At 43.2% G+C, this 22,829-nt stretch overlaps 4 protein-coding genes and 1 long non-coding RNA gene across 7 annotated transcripts; 1 reads left to right on the top strand and 4 right to left on the bottom strand.

Moving 5' to 3' along the window:
- LOC100822201 (cyclin-D2-2) lies at nucleotides 1-2,326 on the bottom strand. Its single transcript, XM_003562629.4, has 6 exons — nucleotides 1,771-2,326; nucleotides 1,384-1,470; nucleotides 1,177-1,275; nucleotides 881-1,082; nucleotides 645-769; nucleotides 1-556 (listed from the first exon to the last, which is right to left on the bottom strand). The coding sequence occupies exons 1-6, from the start codon at nucleotides 2,056-2,058 to the stop codon at nucleotides 341-343; spliced, it is 1,017 nt and encodes a 338-aa protein (XP_003562677.1). The 5' UTR covers nucleotides 2,059-2,326; the 3' UTR covers nucleotides 1-340.
- Nucleotides 2,327-8,543: 6,217 nt separating this feature from the next.
- LOC104583766 lies at nucleotides 8,544-11,602 on the bottom strand. Of its 2 annotated transcripts, none has more exons than XR_002965127.1 (5): nucleotides 11,057-11,602; nucleotides 10,239-10,335; nucleotides 9,491-10,138; nucleotides 8,952-9,388; nucleotides 8,544-8,879 (listed from the first exon to the last, which is right to left on the bottom strand). It is a non-coding gene; the product is annotated as an uncharacterized LOC104583766 (long non-coding RNA). The 2 variants fall into 2 exon arrangements; XR_731738.3 differs by having other exon boundaries at nucleotides 9,491-9,551; nucleotides 10,190-10,335; nucleotides 11,057-11,601.
- A 1,012-nt stretch (nucleotides 11,603-12,614) lies between these two features.
- LOC100837020 (cyclin-D2-2) lies at nucleotides 12,615-15,308 on the bottom strand. 2 transcript variants are annotated; one of them, XM_014896526.2, is made up of 6 exons: nucleotides 14,932-15,308; nucleotides 13,867-13,953; nucleotides 13,575-13,685; nucleotides 13,298-13,499; nucleotides 13,084-13,208; nucleotides 12,615-12,985 (listed from the first exon to the last, which is right to left on the bottom strand). In XM_014896526.2, exons 1-6 carry the CDS (start codon nucleotides 15,181-15,183, stop codon nucleotides 12,773-12,775), a joined length of 990 nt encoding a protein of 329 aa, XP_014752012.1. In that variant the 5' UTR covers nucleotides 15,184-15,308; the 3' UTR covers nucleotides 12,615-12,772. The 2 variants fall into 2 exon arrangements, with proteins under 2 accessions (XP_014752012.1, XP_024317548.1); XM_024461780.1 differs by lacking the exon at nucleotides 13,867-13,953.
- Nucleotides 15,309-16,531: 1,223 nt separating this feature from the next.
- Nucleotides 16,532-18,630, bottom strand: LOC100821475. Its single transcript, XM_003562628.4, has 2 exons — nucleotides 18,472-18,630; nucleotides 16,532-16,851 (listed from the first exon to the last, which is right to left on the bottom strand). The coding sequence occupies exons 1-2, from the start codon at nucleotides 18,628-18,630 to the stop codon at nucleotides 16,738-16,740; spliced, it is 273 nt and encodes a 90-aa protein (XP_003562676.3). The 3' UTR covers nucleotides 16,532-16,737.
- A 159-nt stretch (nucleotides 18,631-18,789) lies between these two features.
- Nucleotides 18,790-22,620, top strand: LOC100821180 (ADP-ribosylation factor-related protein 1). Its single transcript, XM_003562627.4, has 7 exons — nucleotides 18,790-18,946; nucleotides 19,520-19,642; nucleotides 19,797-19,937; nucleotides 20,803-20,911; nucleotides 21,028-21,089; nucleotides 21,767-21,870; nucleotides 22,175-22,620. The coding sequence occupies exons 2-7, from the start codon at nucleotides 19,550-19,552 to the stop codon at nucleotides 22,275-22,277; spliced, it is 612 nt and encodes a 203-aa protein (XP_003562675.1). The 5' UTR covers nucleotides 18,790-18,946; nucleotides 19,520-19,549; the 3' UTR covers nucleotides 22,278-22,620.
- Nucleotides 22,621-22,829: the final 209 nt, after the last annotated feature.

Here is a 22,829-nt window from a genome sequence, read left to right as displayed (position 1 = left end):
TAGAACGAAAGGAATCCAATTTTGTTGATTTTCTCACCAATCTCATACCCACAAAGATCTCCTTCAGAAAGGCCTTCACAGAGGGAAAAGAGGGGGAAAAGAAATGGTAGAATGGAGAGACAAAATTGAAAGGGAAGAACACTCCCTCCTCTCTGCTTTCAGAATTCGACAAGCCGGTATTAACTTATTACTGGTCACTTCCCTCTAATTGCCCAGGTGCCCTTTTTACTAATTACTTTTGCACCATTACTTGCCACCCTGTTGATTGATGGGCTTTTGGGTAAGATGATAATTGAATGAACAAGCTGAGAGCAACACCAAGTTGTATATGTACGGCGTATCAGATTGGTGATGTGCTGAGCCTTCTCCTCTTGGAAGCTGGAGTAGATGCCTGATCGTTGTTGTTTGACAGCGATGATCCTAGTGCCGAGTCGTCACTCCTAAAGCTGAAGCATGCCGCATCCAGCACGGCGATCGGGCTATGTGGCACTGAAGACCTTGCACTTTGGTCCCCTCTCCTCTTCACCAAGAGCTCATAGCATCTCCCAATGATCTCCTGTATATGTGGTCACACTTCAGAAACAATGCAATTGCAATGGTGCATCAATTAATTTGTGTTTTCCATTACTCAAGATGATACTCACCTTATTTACAGGGATTTCAGATGCCGCAAGGGCACTGTTGAAGTCGACGACCTGATTCTCAACAAGCGCTGATAGCACCACTGCGGCAGCAATCTCAGAAGGTCTGAATGACAAGAAGCTGAAGTCTGTAATCCACGACACACAGATACTCTAGTTAGTAAATCACCAAGAATGTTGTCACTGGCAATGCAGGTAAAAACCTTTTGATCAACTCATCAAGCACTATATGGTCGAACCTTTAACAGTGTCCACTATGAGCTCGGCGCACCGTGAGGCCAGCATATAACTCGGTGGCTTTCCTTCATTGAACTTGTCCAGGAAGTAGCACATGAAAGAGAATGGGGTCACAGCCTGCATCCTCCATTTCAGGGTCTCCATCACAAGAAGCTCCATCCTCTTGATATTCCTTGCTTCAAACTCACACTTTGGATCGCAAACCTGCCGTGCATCAATCCCATTTTAACAAAATTTATCGAGCAATCATCGAACATTGTCGATTTTACAATGGTGTATAAATTAACTTCTCCTTCACCTGGAGGTCCACAAGAAGAGGGACCACGGTCTCCTCCATCTTGACAGCAACAGATAAGCAAGCAACTGACATCAACTGTTGCATCCAAGATTTGTCAAGCTACAAACCAACAAAGGATCAAGACAAGAAACGCAACGATCAACACCGGATTTTGACATCTAACTTACAAAAAAGAGTTGTTACCAACGTACAATTTCAGAATCTTACTGGGAGATTAAACGAGTCGAGGAACCTGTCCAGGTAGTTCACCGAGAGGCAAAGGCTCAGTGGTCCGAAATTGTAGTAGGAATGGACCTGCACGAGAGAAGACAAGATCAGCAATCGTCATGTTCCACCTAGAACAATTTTGTCCGCACGAAGGAAAGGGACGAAGAAGCAGGCTCATTGCAATCTAGTAAAAGTTGTGGAATTGGCAGGAGGCCACAGGACGCAAGGACTAGACGCAACCAAAATTGGATTCACAGGAGAGTCAAACACACTGTGGAATCATACATTAGACAACCCAAAATCAACTAATCCACCAGGAAAAAAAAGGAAAAACTGATTGAAAGAACCAATAAATCCAAGAGACTTTTTCTTTCTCCCCTCCCTCACCTTGCAAATCCAATCCATGGCGTCTTTCCTCCAGGACGACTCGAATCCGCCTTGCTGCAGCCTCTCCACATAGCCATCCTTGGGCCGATAATCCATCTCCTTCTCCATCAGCAACCGCACGACCTCGTCACTGTCCACCGGGAACACAGCGCCGGCGGCGGCGTCCAAGAAATCCAGGCCGCCGCGCCCCGCCGCCGCCACCTCTCCGTCTCTCAAGCCAAGGACGCTGCTCATGTCCTCCTCCGCGAAGAGCAGGCTCGAGGAAGCGCCCAAGAAGAAGATACCCATCTCAAGATCGCCAAGGCCACTTCCTCGCCTCCACTTCCTGCTCTTCTTTGAGGAGTAGGAGGAGTATTTTGGTGGTGGCACTGGAGGAATTGAGGAGGAATGGAATCGGTGTTCTTGGGGGGCGCTAATAAAGCTCTGCTGCTGCGCTTTTGAGTCCTCGGGTGCGGCCTAAATAAAGGCGCGTGCTGATGCTGCCCCAATGGCAGAGCTGGAGGGTGGAGGCCTCTGTTGTTGTCTTGGGAACTCTCGATTGACTCGATCGTCGGTTGAAGAGACTCTGCTCCCAAGCTAGTAGCTGGATAAATGCGGAGGCCGATCGGGCTGGGCCGGACAGCTGCGTCGCGTTATTCTCGTCACGGGTTCGTGGGCTCCATGCATGCCTGGCCTGAAACTCTGAATCGTCTTGGTGGTCTCTCCCTGGCTCTCTGCTGTCTGCCTGCGTACGTATCAGCACCAGAGAGAGCGAACGCGATCAGCTCGGGTTAAATACCCTGTGTTACTAATGTCTTTACTCTCTTGCGAGAGACTCATATTGGTGGTTGTGCATGGTCAGTTATTTTTGGACTGCATCATTTTCTTATGTCACTTTTCGTTAGGCATTCATCAAAAGATCAACATGTTCCTGCATTTCATTAAAAATAAATAGAATGCCGAAAACAGTACCATGCACAACTTATTTATTCAAAAGAATCTGTACAAAAATCCTGAAAAATGAGTAGGACTTATACGATCTAAAACCGTATTTCTCCCGACCCACAAGTGTCTCGGGTTTAGTACAATGGTACAGCAGTGCTAAACCTGTGACACTTATTATATACTACTCCCCCGTTTCATAATTCATGTTTCAAATTTGTCAAGAAAAAAGGATGTATTTATTTCTAAAAAACGTCTAGATACATGTAATATTTTGACAAGAATTATGAAGCGGAGAGAGTAGATCGAAGAGAGCAGATAATATCACAACATTTTTTTAACGTGACTTTTTTTTTCCGTGCCAACGGACCGGTAACCCAGTTTTACACCAACCCATGCCACTCTGCGTGTTTTGTCCGCGATCCAGCCTTGGAGTACTAGAAATTAACCGGCCGATCGAGCCCCTATTGGAGTCCTGGCCTGTGCTGGCGTCCAAAATGATATATATGGCCCGGCCAAGAAGTACCGATCGGGTCGGTCGGTCAATGGATCCGATCAAACCCGACCAGCTCATAGCCATATATACACACACCTTTGGTAGCTGCGCCACATTACGTTCCTCACGAGCCATCGTGGTCATAACTCCTCGCGCCCGGCCGTCTTGACCCTCGAAAGTCTCCGCAACGATAACAACAACAAGCAGGGCACATGTGCGTGAACCATGAATGGCATCGCAAACCCCTCAAAAATCAAGTCCAGTGCAATATATAGAGACCGGCCGGCCGATCGATCTAGATAGATAGGTAGCAATGGCAATGGACCAGCTAGCAGATCCTTACGAGGTCACGAGCAATGAATCAGTCTGCTAGCTCCCCTGCACCAGCAAAATGCAAGAAGAAGAAGAAGCAGCAGCCCCATAGCCGTAGTAGGCCAACCCAACCCCCCGGTGCCCCTGCCCTTATATTAGTCCGGTCGTTGCGCCGCATTACGCTCGATCACGAGCATACATACCTTACCTACGTACGCGCCGATCGACCGGCTCCATAATTGGCTTGGAATAATACTCCGTTGGGCACGAGCTAGCAAGATCGATGACCCGAGATCGCGAGTACATGCATATATATGGTTGAAATCGCATCAAAACCACGTCCTCACGGGTGATAAACCCGAGTAGCCAGCTACGGCGCCGCACCCCGGCCGTACGTGAAGAACATGATTGGATATCAATATATCATCAGTTCCACACTCTGCGTGGCCTCTTCCGTTGTCGTCGCACAGTGAACCGCATTGCTCCTGCCAGTACTGTACACGGCTGCTGCATTGCTTTTGCTCCTGCCGCTAGCTAGCTAGCTGCCAACCTCTTGTTAGCCAGCTGCGGCGCGCATCCATCACAAGTTGACAAGGAGCGCAGAGGCAACGGAAAACTACTTGTCACCGCACGCCGCGCCTCCATCTGGATCCTGCAGAACCGCAGATCCGTCCAACCCCTCTCGAAAGAATTTTCTCTTTGTCTCTCTCGATCTGTATACACGGTTCCAAGACAGAATTAGTACTGCTAAGACATGTCTTATTGCTTGTCATGCGCATGTTACCGGCTACTTTAGTACATCGTGGCCTGTGGGGGTATCTCTCATTGACTCGAGATCGAGAAGGAGTGCGGTGTGGCAACGGCAGGGGAAACGGCAGGAGTAATTTGGTACGCGCCCCGGCACATGCGTGTAGACGTGTCCCCGTCGATGATGCAAAGGATGGATGCATTGCACGGGTACCCGCGGAGGGAGAGCCAAACGGTGTCTTTGCTCGGTCGCGACGACTGCGATCGATCCATCCAAACATCGCCGAGGCAAACGACAAAGGGGTTGCGCTTGCCTGACTGACTCTGGGCGCCGCCTGGCCGCCCTCTCGTCGGCGTGTGCCTCCCAGCTAGCGTGCATCTCGCGCATGGATACAACTTCAAAATAATTATACTTCCTCCGTCCTTGCACAAGTGACGTGAATTTGTATATGAATCTACACAAATCCACATCACTTGTTTGTATGTACTATTTCATCTGATCCATAATTGTGTTTCTGATTTTGTACTTATTAACCTAGTACAAAGTTGTACGAAGTACTACTAATTTGAGACACTTATTATGGAGATCAGAGAGAGCAGTAAAAGTGAAGTGAATTTTGAATGTTTCAAATTTTATTTTATCATTAAATATGGTTTTACTTTGTTCAACTAAGATTTTCAAAAATTTATTAATGATTCATATCCTTGTGAAACGAGAGTGGAAGTGGAACCACCCGCAAACAAGAACCAGCGGGAGCGAAACCAAAATGAAACGTTAGTGAAATTTGATCAAATAACACTAAAAATCATCTCTGGTTGCACTAAATCATCACTTCTATTTCATCAACTTTTAGTAATTCGTGTAGGGGACTCACAAGTCACAAGAGAGTCCTACCGGCTACCGCAAATCTTTTTTCCACGTGTGTGTCGCCCCACGTGACAAGCCGGCCCGCACCGTGGCAATTTCCTCTAATCTCCATTTGTAATATGCCAAATAATAATTACACATATATTCTAAATTATTTTATGTATTATGCTCTCATATTAACACTTCATCTACATTATTAATTACACCGGATGGGCATGAATACTCGATGGATATGGATATGTGTACAACTATTAATCCATGAATAAGTCATGAGTGGACGATGGATATGTTCATGAGTCGGGTTTTGGTTCGTGAGTATGCACCAACCAAAACCTGACTCGATTGCCACCTTTGCTCCCGTGGGAGGAGATGAGGCCCCTTGCTAATCATAGAGATTTGTTTTGTCCAAATTCACGTGGGGTAGAAATAGATTTTGAAGTGGCTACTGCTTTGCAACGGGCGAGTCCAATTTTGCGGAGAGGTTGATAATCTGTGCCTGATAATTTCATATACTCCCTCCGTACCATATTAATTGTCTCAAAATTGTTCAAATATGGATATATCTATACCTAACAAACGTTTAGATACATGTAATATTTCGATAATTAATATGGGACGGAGGGAGTAATCGAATTGACATCGAAAGTTGAGATCAACTAAAACCGTATACTCCCTCCGTCCAACAAAAGATGTCTTAAGTTTGTCAAAATTTAGATGTCTCTAGACATAACTTAGTTTATAGATGCATTCAAATTTAGTCAAAGTTGAGACATCCTTTGTTGGACGGAGGGAGTAGTATAATAGTAGCATCCGATCTCTTTTTAAAAATTTGCTTATTTTGCAGAGGAAATGGCTGAAATTTGTTGCAACCATTTGCGAGATGTTAAAGTATACCTTGACGTCCGGGGAGACCTCAACGGTGATTGCACACCGCATGCACAGTACACACACGATTGCTCCGTCGAAGCAAAACATTGGCCAGGACACGCATGTAACCTGGCTGGCAATTTGGAGTTACTGGCACCCGTGCGCAAGAAAATGTCAAGACAGAGAGATGCACTACTCAACTCATTCATGCTGTAACCGGCCCAGCTTCTTGTTCTTTTCCCTCTCTTGTATCTACAGACATGGATCGAGAGAATCCTAGGGCCAAGAGAACGATAAATATATATACATTTCCCCATCTTTGCGTGCATTAAGACGGAGGTTAGAATCCCATGGCGCGAAAGATTAATCAAACCTGCACGTTAACACACAGTACCTGGATTGGTTTGCCGCCAGATCTGAAGAACTGCCCACTCAGTACTCATGTGATGCTTCATCCATCCATTCGTTGAACCTCTCGAATTACTCTCAAATCAGTCCAAGCGAACTGCCGCCTCGCAACATAAATTATGGATTTTGTTTGGTAACGATCGTTAACGAAGAAAATTAATGGATTCCAACGGCAGTCTGCACAGCACAGCTCTGTAAAGTGGTGTTCATGTTCTACTGTCAGGCATGGAAAAAAACTTCCATTAGCATTATCTAATTTTATTTTTGTTTGGATGCAGCGATCCCGATCGGATGATAAGATAAGGCGAAGAAGATTGGAAACGTACAAAACCCATCAGTTCTGATCATGGGCTGGTACACTCGCATGTGCTTATATATTGCCCAAGAAAATTGATTTTCCTTTTCTCTTTCCCTCGACACAATCTTCAGGGATGTGTCGGCAGCATAACCTGTTGCCTCTAAACCAGTTTACCTTGAACGGAGTCACATCAAAACTTGATCGGAAAATGCCATTGGGATCGCATCAGAATCGATGGCGAAAATGCCTTTCTTCTTGGGCAAACATTTATACCATGCTAATGATCAGCCGCGGAGTTACAGAAGGCAGTAAATTACCTGCCAGCAGCATGGTAAAGTAGCACCTGATATTCCTGCTGTCAAAGAGAAGTACTCCCTCCATTTCACAAAGAATGGCACGCACGCATTTCAAAATTTTACTTTGACCGATAATTAGACTAATGATTTGAGACTTATGTGTTACAAAAATTATATCATTGAATTCGTATTTCAAAAACATTTCCAACGATATAAAATTTGTAACATATAATCTACATACAATTGGTCTAATCATTGGTCAAAGTTCGACCTCGAAAAACGTGGGCGCCATTCTTTGTGAAATGGAGAGAGTACTGTACTCCGTAACACCTGATGCTAATCCTTTAGGAGTACTTTATTTATCGGTCTGCGCAACTTGGTTAGAAAACTAATTAACCTATCGACGTAACTTCGCATGGCATACTCTTTTTTTTTCTTCTCTTCTTTTTGGAATCCATGGGGATACTCTGATTTCGTACTCTCTTGCTTCGGCACTAGTCGGCATGTTTCTGTGCACGTGAGGTGAGTCGTACCTGAGAAAATTGCACAAACCACCAGACATTGGGGACGTTGTTGCGCAAAACCATCTCGACGAAATTTTTGCAATTTTTACCAGCTGCTGGTCTAATTAGTTGCAGCTAGGTCCTAATGGGCTGTTTGACCACTTAACAGAGTTTCTAACGTGTGAGTCCCACTAGTCAGCGCCAACGTGGCGAAGCCCACTTGCCACCTCACTGCCACGCTGGAACGGGTCCGGACCCGGACTGAAGCAAATAAAAGGAGCTCTCGAGAGATTTATTTTTTCTCCTCTGCTTCTTCTCCCCCGACACCTCTCTTCTCCCCTGTTTCTTCTCTTCCGGCGACGGGCGATTCAGGCGAAGGGTGCGGCGGACGGGAGGATGCCGTCGTGGCGAGATGGAAGCAGCGGCGATTCGTACAACTTCCTCGACCATGTGCAGTCAAACTCCAGTGATTCGTTCGGATGCGGACGGCAGGTTGAGGTGCGCCATTAGGACCTAGCTGCAACTAATTAGACCAACAACCGGTAAAAAGTGCAAAAATTTCATCGAGATGGTGTTTTGCGCAACAACGTCCCCAATGTCTGGTGGTTTGTGAATTTTCTCGTCCTACCTTCCCCTATCCTATCCATTATGCATCCTGACTTCCTGAGATAGCACATCGAACTTTAAACTATTCTCTAGTGATTTAGCCTGCAGCTAAACCAGAAAACAATTGCAAGCCTACGCAAATTGACCTCAGAATCATATATCAGTGGACGTACAGTACATAATTTCTTAAAAAAAAAGGTCGAGCACATGGGTTTCTCATCTGACTAGTAAGGTGCCTGTGCGATGCCACGGAACCACCTTACATTGCCACAAAATCATAACACTTGTTTTGATGTTTGATTTTCACAAAAACTATTTACTTCGATTTATTTAATCTTTGATTAGCTATGTAGCACACAACACAACAAAAAGTAACAAATAAACTCCCAAAGCAAGCTCATGTCCATTTGCAATAAGACTACCAACAGAAAGTATCAAAGCATTCTCATGATTCACGAGGAACACAACACGATTCAGGTCACAAATATCATAACTTGTGACAAGGTAGAATTAATACATTTTCATCCATCACAACGACAATATTTTCCAGTCCACCATAACATAGTTCAGGCCACAAGTAGTGCTAACATGCCATAATAACAAATAAAAACATTTAAGCATCGAAAGGTGGTTGCAAAATGTTCATTTTCATCGATGCACACAGATGTGTGTTCTTTTTCCCCAAGGCTTCTCCTAGTGTCCTAGCTTAAAAGGTGACTGCAAAAGGATCCAACCACTGTTCATGCCGACTTAACGCGGATCCATGGAGCTAAGGTCATTGTTGATCCTACAAAATACTTAGATTTAGTTAAGATATTTAAATAATATCCAAATAAAAGTAACTACCACGAGTCATCACCTCTTTTTCATCTGACGTGCAACATCAACATCTGAACCAAAGTGCACCCTACTAAAGGTTGTAGTATGCAGACAGTGTTCTAGTTAAGAACTCCGTGCACAGAGTGTCTCGCCTAGCTGCGTAGCTTGCCTTACGATAATCTGGTAGTGCCTGCCTTGCCTAAGGTTATATGTTTTTCGTAGCAGCCCTGCGATGAGCATTGGCCTCTTCTCTCTCCTCAATTGGCAAGTTTTGCCTAGCCGCTGTTCGGCGGGCATTAGCAGCCTGCCTCTCTTCAAGTGTTAAACTTTCCGTGTGCGCTCTTCTGCGAGCATTTATCTCTTCCCTAGCCTCGAGTGTCAAACTTTGACGGTGCTTTTTATCATGGTTCCGCCTTGCTTGTCTTTTTTCTAGTGTGAGGCCAGCAGAGCGACCAGAACCACGAGGACGCTTTCATCCTAAAATAATCCAATCAAAAATTGGGTCAACAAAAGATGAAACTTTGTACGCATAATAAAGTAAGTATGCCACAAGAAATATATCTATCTAGGGATTAGTACCTTTTGAGCTTTCTCCTTTCTCGAACATGTTTACCGATGTGAACAATAGACTGTTGTAACCCTACCCATGTCGCAAAAGGGAGTTAGTCCATGATTTTGTTTATGGAACCATAAAGTTGCAAAAATAGAAAACACAAAACAGGCAGCTATCGTCCAGTAATTATAACACCACTAACAAGTGATATCTGAAATTTAATATCAATCCTAGGTTCAAAAAATGCTATTGACAGAACAAACTTGCCTGTACTAACCTTTGCGTGCATTGGATAAGTAAGAAAAAAAATCTAACAAGTTATTCTAAATATTATTCCTCATTAGGTTTTATTTTTCATGATATTTGTTTTTTTTCTTAATCTCTTCTCACTCATTCTCAAGTTGATCCATCATGTTTTCTCAACACATTGAATGATTACGTTAGGAGCAAGTAATCTTGCTGATGCACAGGCTGAGACTGAGCCCATCATATTAAATTAATCATGGCACAACAAAATTAATCACATATAGCATCTGATCTGAATTGAAAAAGGCAGACAACACCAGATTCCCAAAACAAAGAAAGATCAGATGCTTGCTTCCAATTTATGAATCTATTTCTGTGTGTATGCAACATATTGATTCTGGTCTTGTATCACAACATGGATAGACGACCTACAAAGAGAGCAAACATTGTTACAATAGAAATAACGGAAAAGTACTCACATGAAAACTAAGGATCTCAGTTGCTGAGTTCTTTTGGTATTGTCCCTACATATGTATAGCTGTTATAGAAGTCCAAGCTAATAAGGCTCTTGAGACTCCGAAGCTCAGCTGGGATGGTGACCTGAATATTATTTTTGTACAGCTCTCTGCAACAATTTTTCAGGAAGATATTAGAGCATTAACATGAGTGCTAAGCTGGTTACATTAGAATGCCACTGAAACTAAATGACACTGAATATGGTCACAACGTAAAATATGTAGAGTCAATGACACAAGCTGAGTTCAATTCACAAGAGCTGCAAACAAACATCTCTTCTCTGTTTTCACCAAGGAAGTTTTCATGTGTCGTACATAATTAAGTTGTTGAGAAAATGAACCAAGGCAGCGGAGGAGATCATTTAAAGGCAACATCATAGTTACAACATTTAACCATGGTAAAAAAAATTCACTTCTACCATTGGGCTTGACAGGCTGCATGTTAAATGATTGTTACTTCTTATCTTAAGATGTCAATCAGCAGCGGCGCTCCGTTCACCTTTGGGCCGATACAATTTATGATATTTCATACAAATTCAGCAAAACAACCTCGGAAAGGTATAAATACTAAAATGGCAGCACATTTTTATACCCTATTAGACGAAGAGCACCAAGGACTTCTAGGTTATGCATCCAACAAATCATAAAATTAGAAATTTCACTGAACCATGACTCGGAAAATCAAATTAGCAGAACGAAACCTGTAATTAGTGTGGCTTCTCCCAAATATTTCGAAACCTAATGACCAAGCGAGCCGGCTCATTGAACATTAGCAGCAGCGGTCCTCGAAATAAGGTCAGTAGGCTAGCAACCCCAAACAAAGGAACAAACCTTTATGCCCCTCGGTGGAGAAGATTTCATTGGCGTGGGCGGCCGCGGCGAACTCAATTGCGCCGGTGGTGGTGGTGGAGGCGAGCAGGCTCCGTGGCTGCGTCTTCCTCCACGAATGAGAAAGACAAGGGGCAAGGAGCCCCAGCCTGATCCATCCGCACCCACTGCACAACAATTCGCCGGCCCCGGCGGCCTCCTTTATCCCCTCGCTGCTCGCTACTTCGTCTTGGTCGTCGACTGCAACGAAGGGTGCCTGGAGGATCTGTGGCGGGCCAGCCGCATGAGAGGAGGGGGCAGAGCGTGCTGGGTTGGCTAGGGAAGAGGGGAGGCGCTGTGAGAGGAGGCCGGCGAATATGCCGGGGCGAGGTGCTGGCCCGCGGCCAGGGCGGAGGCCGGAGGGGCGGCGTGGTGTGGGGAGGCAGGCGAATACTGCGGGGCGATGTGCTGGTGCGCTGCTATGGCGGAGGGGACTGGGGAGTGCAGGAAGACACGGGAGAGATGATTGGGGTGGGGAGACAGATGGTGGGAGGTCCCACATGTAAGACTGGTTGGGGGTGTGATGTACGGCCACCACCACAAGGCTCTTTTATAGGAGTTAAGGTTAAGATAACGGAAGTTTCTCATTGTCTTCCGAGGGCTCATTTGGTTTGTAAGATTTCTAGACAGTTTTTACGGAATTTCAAACCTTAAGATTTTTTCTATGTGAGGCATTCATTTCACATGAATTGAGATGCTAGATTTTTTAAGGATTTTGCCCAAATTGACCTAATTCTAAAGGACTCTTAACATTAGGTGAGATTTCGTGGAAAATTTATAAGGATTGAAGTGTCCTTGGATCCCAATCCTCTATTTGTTTTTCTATTCCTATGATTTTAAAATCCTGTAAACCAAATAAGCCCTGATGGAATACTCGGTACTGACCAAGAGACAGAGAAAAAGAGACTTTGGAACAATTTTGTGGTGCTGATATGGGTAGGATAATCGGTGATGCCAGAAAACGTAGTTGTTCTTTCTTGTTGCTAGTTCTTCTTCCACTTGGTAGATTTCCATCGATGAACACTAAGAAGTATTTAGAAATCCAGTGTAATGCATGTGCAGGTGTTCTGAAATCTACTTTGTTGAGTTCATGGATAATGGGCATTTATGTGTAGATGAGCTCTGAAATTCACTTTGTTGTGTTCATGAACTAGCTACGAAAGAAGTTTTGTGTAAGTATATGTACAGATGTATGGATTAGATTGTATGCAAGGAATGTACAAATGGAATAATTGTTGGAATAATTAATTACAATGTATGGTTTGTACTAAAAGTTATGTTTTAAATTCATCTTATTACTTAGGTTGAGGTAAAACAATGAAAAGAAAATGACTGTGTAAAATAAAAATGAAAAAAATGATGTATAAGGGTAGTTTTTTAGAAGTCAGAAAATAAAGAACAACTTTTCAAAGCTTCCTATTGTAGTAGCTTCCCAGAGAAATTCGGCTGAAGCTGGTTTCTGAAGAAGCTGCAACCGAACAGAGCACATCTCTCTTTTTGTTCAGAGTCCAACAATCTGGTATTAGCTTATTACTGCACACTTTCTAATTTCCATAATGCTTATTTTATTAACTATTTATGCATCACAACTTGCCACCCCCGATGTTTGACGGGATTTTGGTAACATGATATTTGAGCAAACAAGCAAAGAGCAATGCCAAGCTATATATGTAAGGTGCATCAGGATGGTGTTGTGCCGAGCCTTCTTCTCTTGGAAGCTAGAGTAGAGTCCTGATCGTTGTTGCTACCATTGTTGTTTGACTGCGATGATCCTAGTGGCGTGCCGTCACTCCTAGAGCTGAAGCATGCCGCATCGAGCACATCGATTGGGCTATGTGGACTTTGGTTCCCCCTATTCATCCACATCAGCTCATAGCATCTCACAATCATATCCTGTAGATGTGATCACATTTCAGGTAAGAAAGAAAAATCGCAATGGTAAATCAATTAGTTTGTGTTTTTCATTCATTACTCATCAAGATGGTACTCACCTTATTCACTGGGATTTCAGACGCTGCAAGGGCATTGTTGAAACGGGTAGCATGATTCTCTGCAAGCGTAGATAGCACCATCGTTGCAGCAATCTCAGAAGGTCTGAATGACACGAACCTAGAGTCTGTAAATCCATGACACGCAAAATGCTCTAGTTAGTAAATCACCATGACATGTTGCCATTGGCAATATAGGTAAACACTTATGACGAACCTTTCACAGTGTTAACTATGAGCTCGGCGCACCGTGAGGCAATTGTATAAGTTGGTGCCTTTCCTTCATTGAACTTGTCCAGGAAGTAGCGCATGAAAGAGAATGGGGTTACAGCTCGCATCCTCCATTTCAAGGTGTCCAACACAAGAAGTTCCATCATCTTAATATTCTTAGATCCAAACTCATAATTCGCATCGAAAACCTGTCATGTATCGATCCCATTATAATGAAGTTTATCGAGTAATCATCACACATTAACAAATTTATAATGTTGTACCTCCTCGTTGACCTGAAAGTCTATAGGAAGAACGGCAATTGTCTCCTCCATCTTGACAGCAAGAGATAAGCAAGCAACTGCTATGAATTTCTCTGTGCTAGATTTGTCATGCTACAACACCGACAAAAAAACCATGACAAGAACCACAACAATTAGCATCAGATTGAACATAAATACTCCCTCCGTTCCATAAAGATTGACGTGGTTTTGAATTAGCTTTAGTACAAAGCCGTGCCAATCTTTATGGAACGAAGAGAATAGTTGTTAGCAGTGCAGAAGCTCAGGTTTTTACTAAGGGATTAAATGAGGCGAGGAACCTATCCAGGTAGTTCACCGAGAGGCAAAGGCTTAGTGGTCCAAAATTGTTGTTGGAATGGACCTGCAGCAGCTCACATGAGAGAAGACAAGATCAACAATCATCAGGTTCTACTATACGTAAAACAATTTGTCCATATGAAGGAAAGAGGGTGGGGGAAGTACTAGGCAACAAGCCACATGATGCAAGGATACACAACCAAAATCTGAATTAAAAATAAAATAGAATACACAATTAGGGATTGCAATATTCGTTGAGAACCAAAATCCCGAACCAAGGGAATTAGGACCGGCCTCAAGTAGACTGAAACCTATTGGTTTTGAACTTTGAAAAACCAAATTTAATCAAGAAAAGTTGACTTTGACCCTCCAAAAACAGAAATAACCGAAACCGAATATCTGTCAAAAGAGACAGTCATATATTATCCCACACTACCAACGGACCAGCCCAGTAGGCCCAGCCAAAAAAGAAAAACACACCCAACCCCCAACGATCCCACTAGGCTCGGCCTGGGCCCTCAAAAGAATAACGCCTGGAGCCGAGCCTTTCACTTTCTTTTGGTGCTCTCGAATGAATTCTGATCGATCTACTCCAGCGGTAGAGCACCCGAGCCTTTCTCTTTCTTTTACTCAAGGAGTCAAGGATCGATTTCCGTGTTCGATTAAAAGAAAAAAATTACCCTGTTAAGAAAGAGTCAAGGGTCGATTTTCGCGTTCGATAAAAAGAAAAAATTAACCCTGTTAAACCGTACACATAACAGAACCGAATAAACAAGCTGCTACTGCTAACCCGAGCCCTTTCTTTCCAGGTCTCCGTTTCGTTCTGTTCGGGTAACCGGAAACCCAGCCGAATTTTCGTTCCCCATTTATTTTTTCTCAGGAACCGAGCCAAACGGCAGTGCAAGCATGCAACGGCCTACCAAAAACCAATTAATCCATCACTAAAAAAGGAAACTGACTGTGAGAACAAATAAAAATCCTTGAGATTTTTTTCCCCGCAAAAACAAAAATCCTTGAGATTTTCCTTCTATTTTCTCCTCACCTTGCAAATCCAATCGATGGCATCTTTCCTCCAGGACGACTCGAATCCTCCTTGCTCCAGCCTCTTCACATAGCCATCGTTGGGCCTGTGATCCATCTCCTTCTCCATCAGCAACCCAACGGCCTCGTCAGTGTCCACCGGGAACAGATCACCGGTGGCTCCATGCCCCACCTCTCTATCGCCCAGGCAGGCCAGGGTCAAGGAAGCGCCCAACAAAAGCATTCCCATCACAAGATTGTAGAGAAATGGCATCCGCCCGCTACCTTGCCTACTCTTTTTTGCTCTTCTTTGAGCAGTACCACTATAAAACAGTGTTTGAGATGGTCTCAAGATTGCAACTGTTTTGGCTCTCCGGTTGCGGTTTAAATAGAGGTCGCGACCGAATAGCAAAAGAGAGGCCTCCTCTTTTCTCTCCTCGATATCGGCATGTATCTTGTGAATGGTAATCAAGAGGGGAGGTCCACATCATTGTGAGCACGCACATCATCATTGAGGAAAAAACACCTATTTAAATATATTATTTTGTGGTGGTCGTATATTGACACAAGCCGACGGTCAAACGTTTTTCTACTCGTTTGAATGAAGTGATTTCGTCGATTACAAAAAGGTGAAAGTAAATGGCTAAAACTAATACAAACATTGGAGATTTCCTACCACAAGTGTTTTTCTACTCGTTTGAGGCTGTCCTACCACAAGCACCACAGGTTGTGGTTTACTAAGCAATCACCGGTGGAGAAAAAGTCCCCGTCTGAGTATACTACCTCCGATTCTAAATTTTTGTCGTTGTTTTAATACAAATTTGAACCAAAACAACGCTAACAATTTAGGGTACGAGGGAGTAGCATTTTGTTTCATTCATCAGATTGTGAGTTCCCACCTGAAGTGTCTCCCACAACTCGCGCTAGGTTTTCTTGGCAATCACCGATGAAGAAATATTATCATTTGAATATATTGCTCTGCTATAGTCGTATATTGACACATGCCGACAACCAGTGTTCTACTTGTTTGAATGAAGTGACTTCGTCAGCGACTAACAGCTTGACAAGAAAAGTACGAAACTAATTCATCTACTTCCTCCGTCTAACAAAAGATGTCTCAACTTTGACTAAATTTGAATGCATCTATACACTAAGTCATGTATAGATACATCCATATTTTGACAAACCTGAGACATCTTTTGTTGGACAAAGTGAGTATTGTAGTTTTCCTTTTAAAGCTCAGCGGTCATGTTGTTCAGATGGCTAATTTGTTTTTTCTAAGCAATCATCGGGGGATGAAGAGAAGAGTCCCATGTTGAATATAGCATGTTTGATCTGTCGTTTCACAGAGCAACATAAGACACTACGCTCTTCAGGTTGTTTCTCACAAGTTCAAGCCGTCAAAAGTCAGATGATAAACATGGAACATAAACTACATGTGTGAGTTCAGAGTATTCGTCTCGTCCAGAAAATATTACTCCCTCCGATCCATAATAAATGCCGCTGATTTAGAACAACTCCGATCCATAATAAGTGTGGCTGATTTACTACCGCTCTAAGGGCAAGCCACAATGGCGCTCATCCAACAGATTGGTAAGAAAATAAAATCATCAACCAGAAAATAACAAATCGGCAGCAGATAATCATATTTTGATATCTCAACAGTTCACTAGTTCAATCGATTAAACATGATTCAAGTCACAATGCCAGAAAATTGCATGTCTAGCTTCCATGATAAGCACTTGAAAGAACCGTCAAGTGCTCTCGCTAGCATTAACCCTATTTTGATCTGAGTTATAATACTGTCCCATCACCCAACAAAAGGAGATCAGTTTCCCTCGTACTTTGGGTCTGCCATCACAAAGTGGTACGCAATGACCAAAACAAATATGAAGATGCCCAGGAAGTTGGTAAAGAAACCCAAGTCTTGATCGTCAAACATCTGTGCCAAATATTGCAAGCAAAGGTTAGATGAGATCTGAGAACAAACAATCCATGACAAATGATATGGTTGCCACTAGTCAGCAGTACATGACATGTAAGTAAAGGATAAAATACAACTTAAAAATGGAGGTTATAAACAAGCAGCATGTATAGTTTAGAAAAAGAGAGAGAGCACGAAACACTACAAGCCACTACTGAAATCTGGAGACAGGTTGTCAACACAAACACAGCATACAAAACAAGTGAGAAACCCCTGCTTAACCATCATATGATCTGATAATTCCAACCAAAGATTTCCAAAGCCCAGCCATGTTCTAACAAATCTAAATTTGATGACAAATTGGGATGTTATTATGTCAGCATCGTCCTGACAAGGACTACATTTCCACCAAAATGAGAAGTAGAAATAATGAATAGCCTAGAGTTAACTGCATTCCCTTTTCCTGATATGCATCGCTTGAGGAATGTTTCACATTGAAAAGAAATGTTGGTACATCCAGGTATCAACATGGGAAGGGTGTCTTCTGCATACCCTAGTTCACGAATGGAGTAGTGGGTAGCATGATCAAGAAAAAATGACCATAGTTGAGACTGTGAAGAGCATACTGCTACTGAAGTATAAATGCAGATTACAAATTATGTTGTGAATCAACCTGTACTACTGCGGGCATGCTACGGAATCTAATAATCCAGGGCTAATAATATCCAGAGGAATTTTCAAACAGAAGACAGAGAATCTGCAGATAACAAAACACAAATTTCCATAACCTAATCCAGCGCCACACATGAATAAGGTGAATTTTAATTGCTGTACGAACACTCTCACTGCAATACAATAGAGCACACAGGAACGTGCAAGAATTGCGATACACAGGAAGACACAGAACATAAATTCCCCCATGGCACCAATCCATGGATCTCTCAAACCTTCATTACCCTCCTAGCTAGAGAACCCTCTGCGATGCAACAGTATGCAAAACGAACCACTCTTCTACCTAAGTTTCATAGTGAAAACTGTAAAGTGAATAAAGTCAAATCCCCTCTCACCTTGAAAAAAGAAGAAGAAATCAGCTCCTGAGCTAAACCCTTCAATATAGTTTAATCTACCATGTGGGCTGCATAATCTACTAATGCTAAAACTGGAGAATTACTTTAAATTCATCTTACTAAGAAATCAGATTAGTGCATCAGGCGCCTGAACCTGACCAAGCGGATCACGCTTATCAACCTATGGCATGCCGCACCCACCGAGTGACTTCTAAAGCATACCCGCAACAAATTACCCCAATACTGCAAAAACCTACAAAAAGAATTCAACAAAGGAGAACAGAGTGAACCATCCCGGACCATTCCCTGCCGGGGATTCCGGAATCAAATCGAACGAGATCTCATGAGATGCAAAACTGATCCGGCCAGGAGATCGCATCAAAGCAGCACTGTCACTCCGTCAGACTCTAGCCACTGCCGCATACTACAAAGGATCTCACCGCAAAATCGAACGGATCTACGGAATCACGACGAACAAGGCAGAAGAAACCGTGATGGGAAGGGCATGATCTTCCTCCCGCGGGCAGATTTCTCCTCAGCGATCGGAGATAACAGAGGGAGAGAGACGGACCTTGCCACCCGCCGCGCGGATCTCTAGGGAGCCGGGGGCCGCTCGCCGTCGCCGCCTTGGTCCTCCTGCCTGCTTGCTGTGCAAAGACTCGCGACTTGCAAATCGGCCGCTTGCCGAACGCACCCCCAGCTTTACTGGCATCCCGCTTTCGACTGACATGTGGGTCCATCCTTTTCCCACTGACATGTAGGGCCATACAGTTTCCACTGACATGTTGGTCACCTCTCCTGGAGCCCACATGTCAGTTGTCACCGGCACGCGCACCCCGCCGGCTCTTCGCCCATGGAGCAGCCCATAATTTCTCTTCTTTACAGGGGGGGTTTAGTGCAAAAAGGATTTAGGAATCGCGTGGGTACACTACAGGCAGCCCCGTCTGGTGCCGGGGACGACGACCCGGACGACCGAGTACCGACGGCGACGTCGGCGAGGGCCGAAGCGAAGCGATCCGATCGCCCGAGCGCCGCCTCCTTCTCCCGTGAGCGATCCAGATCTTCGCTTCCGCACCATGATTCGCACGTTTTTCTTTTACCCTCTTCTCCTCGATTGTTTCTCTTTTTTCGCGGCCGCCGATTTGGCTCGCATTGGTTTATTTCGCCGGTATGCGCGTGAATGGTTAGAAATGGTTGCGCGATTACTCTTATGCGGTGTGGTTTGGATTTGTTGGAATCCAAGTGCAATCCCGCTCCTGAACGGAGTTGGGATCCAGAAACTTCTGGGAGAGGGGTAATGGACTATTGGTGAAGTCGTGTCCAAGTCCAATCGATTGTACTTGCGCCAATCTGTGCAGTTTGAGGATCGGGATGGTGGCGGTGGTGGATGATTTGGATTAATCCAGTGTTTGGAAATGGGTAGTCTAGTTTGTGGCATCATGCATTGCAGGTGTGGCAGAGAAATGCGTTGATGATATTGTGCTGGAGAGGAGTAGTCAACTAGTCATTGCAACTTTGCAAGTCGAATCTTTCTCATTATCGAGTTTCTATTTGTTTCAGTTTCATATGTTAGATCGTCTGAAGGCAAATATGTTTTAACACTGAGGTCGATTTTTCAGGTAGTTGGATCATTGGTACAGTTACTAGCAATGTTTTCCTTGTTCTATGGTCTATGGAAGCATGTATTTGCCAAGACAGAGTTCCGTGTAATCATCCTTGGAGTCCATAAGGCTGGGAAGACGGTAACTTCTTTCACACTTATATGTGACATGTATCAAGTATTGACCTGACTATTCTACCTTTTTGTGCCGGTATCTGTGTGTTGAAGGTTGAGTTTATTCATACTTAATTAGATTTATCACAATACTTGACATGATCCTAGAAATCACTATGTAGACCTTTCTGGAAAAGTTGAAGTCAATCTATTCGAAAGGAGAAGGGCTGCCACATGATCGTATTGTTCCAACCGTGGGGCTTAATATTGGACGTATTGAAGATACAAATGTAAAACTTGTTTTCTGGGATCTGGGTGGTCAGGTATGATTCCTTCTGCTGAGCCGTAGGCCAAATTTTCTGTCCGGCAAACTTATCAATGAAACCTCTCCATTCAGTATTTGGGACTATTTTATTTTATTGAAGATAAGGATGAGAATCGACAGATATTGCTCAAGAAAATGAATCGAAATCATAATAGGGTTGCACGTGTTTTAGCTAATGTTGCTAGAAACAGGCAATGTACTGTACTGATGTTTGGTTGCACTGGTCACTGCTTGTGTTTCACACCTTACTTTAGTTGATCGTAAACCTTTAACCGAGTAATAAATATCTCATCCTCATAAAAAAAAGTGACATTAGTCACGCAGTTATATTATTTTCCATTTTGTCCTTCTAGAGGAGATATGCTGCATTGTGCAAACCAAAATCCCATATTTGGTAACTGACAAGTGTATACCAGTTTTTATCGGTTAACTTCAGCAGCCTCAAATATGTAATTTTCCTACAGTTATGAAAATTATTACTCATTCATGCAGATGGCATGTGAATATCATGTTTTATTCAAGTTATTCCACATTCATGCAGGAGGTTATCTATAAGTAAGAACTTATACTGCAATGCTACAGAAATCTTGGTCTACATCTGTCACCTTGTATGGATGTACCCAATGGTTGTGCAATAGTTTTCTCGTTTACTACCATCATAATATACTTTCAGCCTCTTAAACATAGGCTTCAATATTTCCCATTATGTGATTGGAGTTTTGCTTAAGGCCTTATGAGATATATTGTCCATGTGATAAACTGCACATATGGCATTTACTTTGTAACAGCTAACAGACAGAAATGAACTTCATTTCATAATTTCAAAAACTCGAGTTAGATAACATTTTTGCATATTTTGACAGCTTGGCCTAAGAACAATATGGGAGAAATATTACGATGAGGCACATGCTATCGTATATGTTATCGACTCTGCCTCCACATCAACATTCGAAGATGCTAAATCTGCTTTAGGTAAGTATCTCTGTTTCTTTCACCGCTGTGCTTTTTGCTAGTCCCTGTACAGTATGTTCTAGTAAGTTCTGTCCTAGGAATAGAAAATTAGGATGACTCAAACATTTTCATTGCAGAGAAAGTTCTTCGTCATGAGGATCTGCAAGAGGCACCGCTACTCATATTTGCAAACAAGCAGGTTGATCTTTATCTTCCACTGTACTAAATTGCCCGATGAAACTCCGTGCATTCACTGAGTTAAAAACTGCAATTTCTTGAATGGAGATTGACACTTCGGGGATATGCTCTCACCATGTGCAATAGAATGCACAGGAGTTCTGACATTAAACCAACTCAATACTATTTTTAGTGCCAGAAGAAGTTAGTTTCCATGAATCCTAGGCCTTGAATATGCATTAGAAAGTATAAGAACCTAAGAGTATAGGGAAAACGTAAAACATACCTAACCATTTGCTTGCAGATAATTAAAATTCTTCAAGAATTTGTACATTCTTTTTGCCCAGGGGCAGAGCCACCGTCCGCCACCCCGGGCGGCTGCCCGGGCTTTCCAGTTGAACTCCCTTTAAATTAAGTATGTGTGATAATGAAATTAGCACTTATTTATGGGCAAACTCGTTTAGAAGGAAGTACATACATTTTGGCCAGGCTCCCCTAATGGCTGGCTCTGCCCACTGTTTTCACTCTTAGTGATGGAAATGTTTTTTAAGATGAGAAAGACGGATCAGAAAGATGAATATTCATATTATTCCGTTCAGTCCTATCCAAACCCATATCATCTTTTTGATATGTTGGTTTAGCTATTTTCATCATGCCTCTTATATTTTCTTAGTTAGTCTTATCTGAATCTGTTAACAGGATTTAGCAGCAGCAGTCACCGAAGAAGAATTGGACAGACATCTTCACCTTAAAGAGTTGGATGAGAGGCCATATATGTTTGTGGCTGGATCTGCCTATGATGGGTGAGTAAAGCAACCCCTGTAGTTCCAAACTTATATGCCTCTGAGTGAAGGATGATTCGTTATTATGCCAGTTAGTGCGGCGCGCGTTTCTAACAATTTTCCTCACAGTTGGAGAATAAATGATTCGGTTCAGGCCAGTGACAGTTAGTTACAAATTCCGGAGATCATTGAACTAGCACGAAGCTTTTGCTTCTTGACCAGCACTGTGGGCTTCATATTTTAAGTGATATAATCTATATTTTCATCACGAGGAAGAATGTTTTGCAGGCTATCTTGTGTTCTTAGACGACCTTTTTTATGGCAGGACGGGGATCAAACTTGGTATCGACTGGTTGGTAGAAGAAATGGAGAAGAGTAAACGCACCGAGGCTCTGAGAGCACGCACCGACACATACGTGAAAATTTAGCAGCACTCCGCCCACGCTCTGCAACCTTTGATTTTTTAGAAGCTCAAAGCACCCGAGGACGATTTCTCATGCCGTTTGGCACCATGTCATGATCAGTTGAAGCCCATCCTCAATTCCTCATCCTTAGTCTGCCTCTGCCACATTGTCCCAGAAACAAAATGCCTTTATTGTGGCGCTTGGAGCTGTAGATCTGTAGTAGGAAGTCTGTTGTAGTGACGACAGAAGCAACCATTCGTTGGTTTATTGGTATGTGTAGCAGATATATAAATGTATCAAAGGATATAAATTCTGTTAGCATTCATGTTCATATGATCTTCCTTTTTATATGTTACTTAGTTTTGTACATCTGTAATGCTCGTCCAAGGAAAAAGAATGCACCCTCAATCACCTAAAATCCTCATTTTGTTATCCTTTTGAGTTTAGATCCTGATTTCAATATCCTTTTTCTAGGAAAGAGAGCAATTTGGACGCCCTAGGGTCCGTTGCAGTGCATACTTCTTCAGAGTGCAGGAACAGAGGCAGTTCCATTTGCGGGATGAACAAGGACTTCAT

The sequence above is a fragment of the Brachypodium distachyon genome, chromosome 1 (assembly GCF_000005505.3).
Source record: "Brachypodium distachyon strain Bd21 chromosome 1, Brachypodium_distachyon_v3.0, whole genome shotgun sequence".
Classification (NCBI taxonomy): domain Eukaryota; kingdom Viridiplantae; phylum Streptophyta; class Magnoliopsida; order Poales; family Poaceae; genus Brachypodium; species Brachypodium distachyon.
This window is presented reverse-complemented; position numbering and strand designations above follow the sequence as displayed.

Bases quoted from the DNA above. Each gene is read 5' to 3' on its own strand.
- LOC100821475 (XM_003562628.4), bottom strand. From the start codon at position 18,630: ATGTCAGTCGAAAGCGGGATGCCAGTAAAGCTGGGGGTGCGTTCGGCA. The intron at 16,852-18,471 runs GTCCGTCTCTCT...TATTTGGCACAG, and splicing joins TCCGCGCGGCGGGTGGCAAG to ATGTTTGACGATCAAGACTT.
- LOC100837020 (XM_014896526.2), bottom strand. From the start codon at position 15,183: ATGCCATTTCTCTACAATCTTGTGATGGGAATGCTTTTGTTGGGCGCT. The intron at 13,209-13,297 runs GTTCGTCATAAG...ATGGATTTACAG, and splicing joins CATAGTTAACACTGTGAAAG to ACTCTAGGTTCGTGTCATTC. The intron at 12,986-13,083 runs GTGAGTACCATC...TCACATCTACAG, and splicing joins CTGAAATCCCAGTGAATAAG to GATATGATTGTGAGATGCTA.
- LOC100822201 (XM_003562629.4), bottom strand. From the start codon at position 2,058: ATGGGTATCTTCTTCTTGGGCGCTTCCTCGAGCCTGCTCTTCGCGGAG. The intron at 1,083-1,176 runs GTGAAGGAGAAG...GATGCACGGCAG, and splicing joins CTCTTCTTGTGGACCTCCAG to GTTTGCGATCCAAAGTGTGA. The intron at 557-644 runs GTGAGTATCATC...CCACATATACAG, and splicing joins CTGAAATCCCTGTAAATAAG to GAGATCATTGGGAGATGCTA.
- LOC100821180 (XM_003562627.4), top strand. From the start codon at position 19,550: ATGTTTTCCTTGTTCTATGGTCTATGGAAGCATGTATTTGCCAAGACA. The intron at 19,938-20,802 runs GTATGATTCCTT...ATATTTTGACAG, and splicing joins TCTGGGATCTGGGTGGTCAG to CTTGGCCTAAGAACAATATG. The intron at 20,912-21,027 runs GTAAGTATCTCT...TTTTCATTGCAG, and splicing joins AGATGCTAAATCTGCTTTAG to AGAAAGTTCTTCGTCATGAG.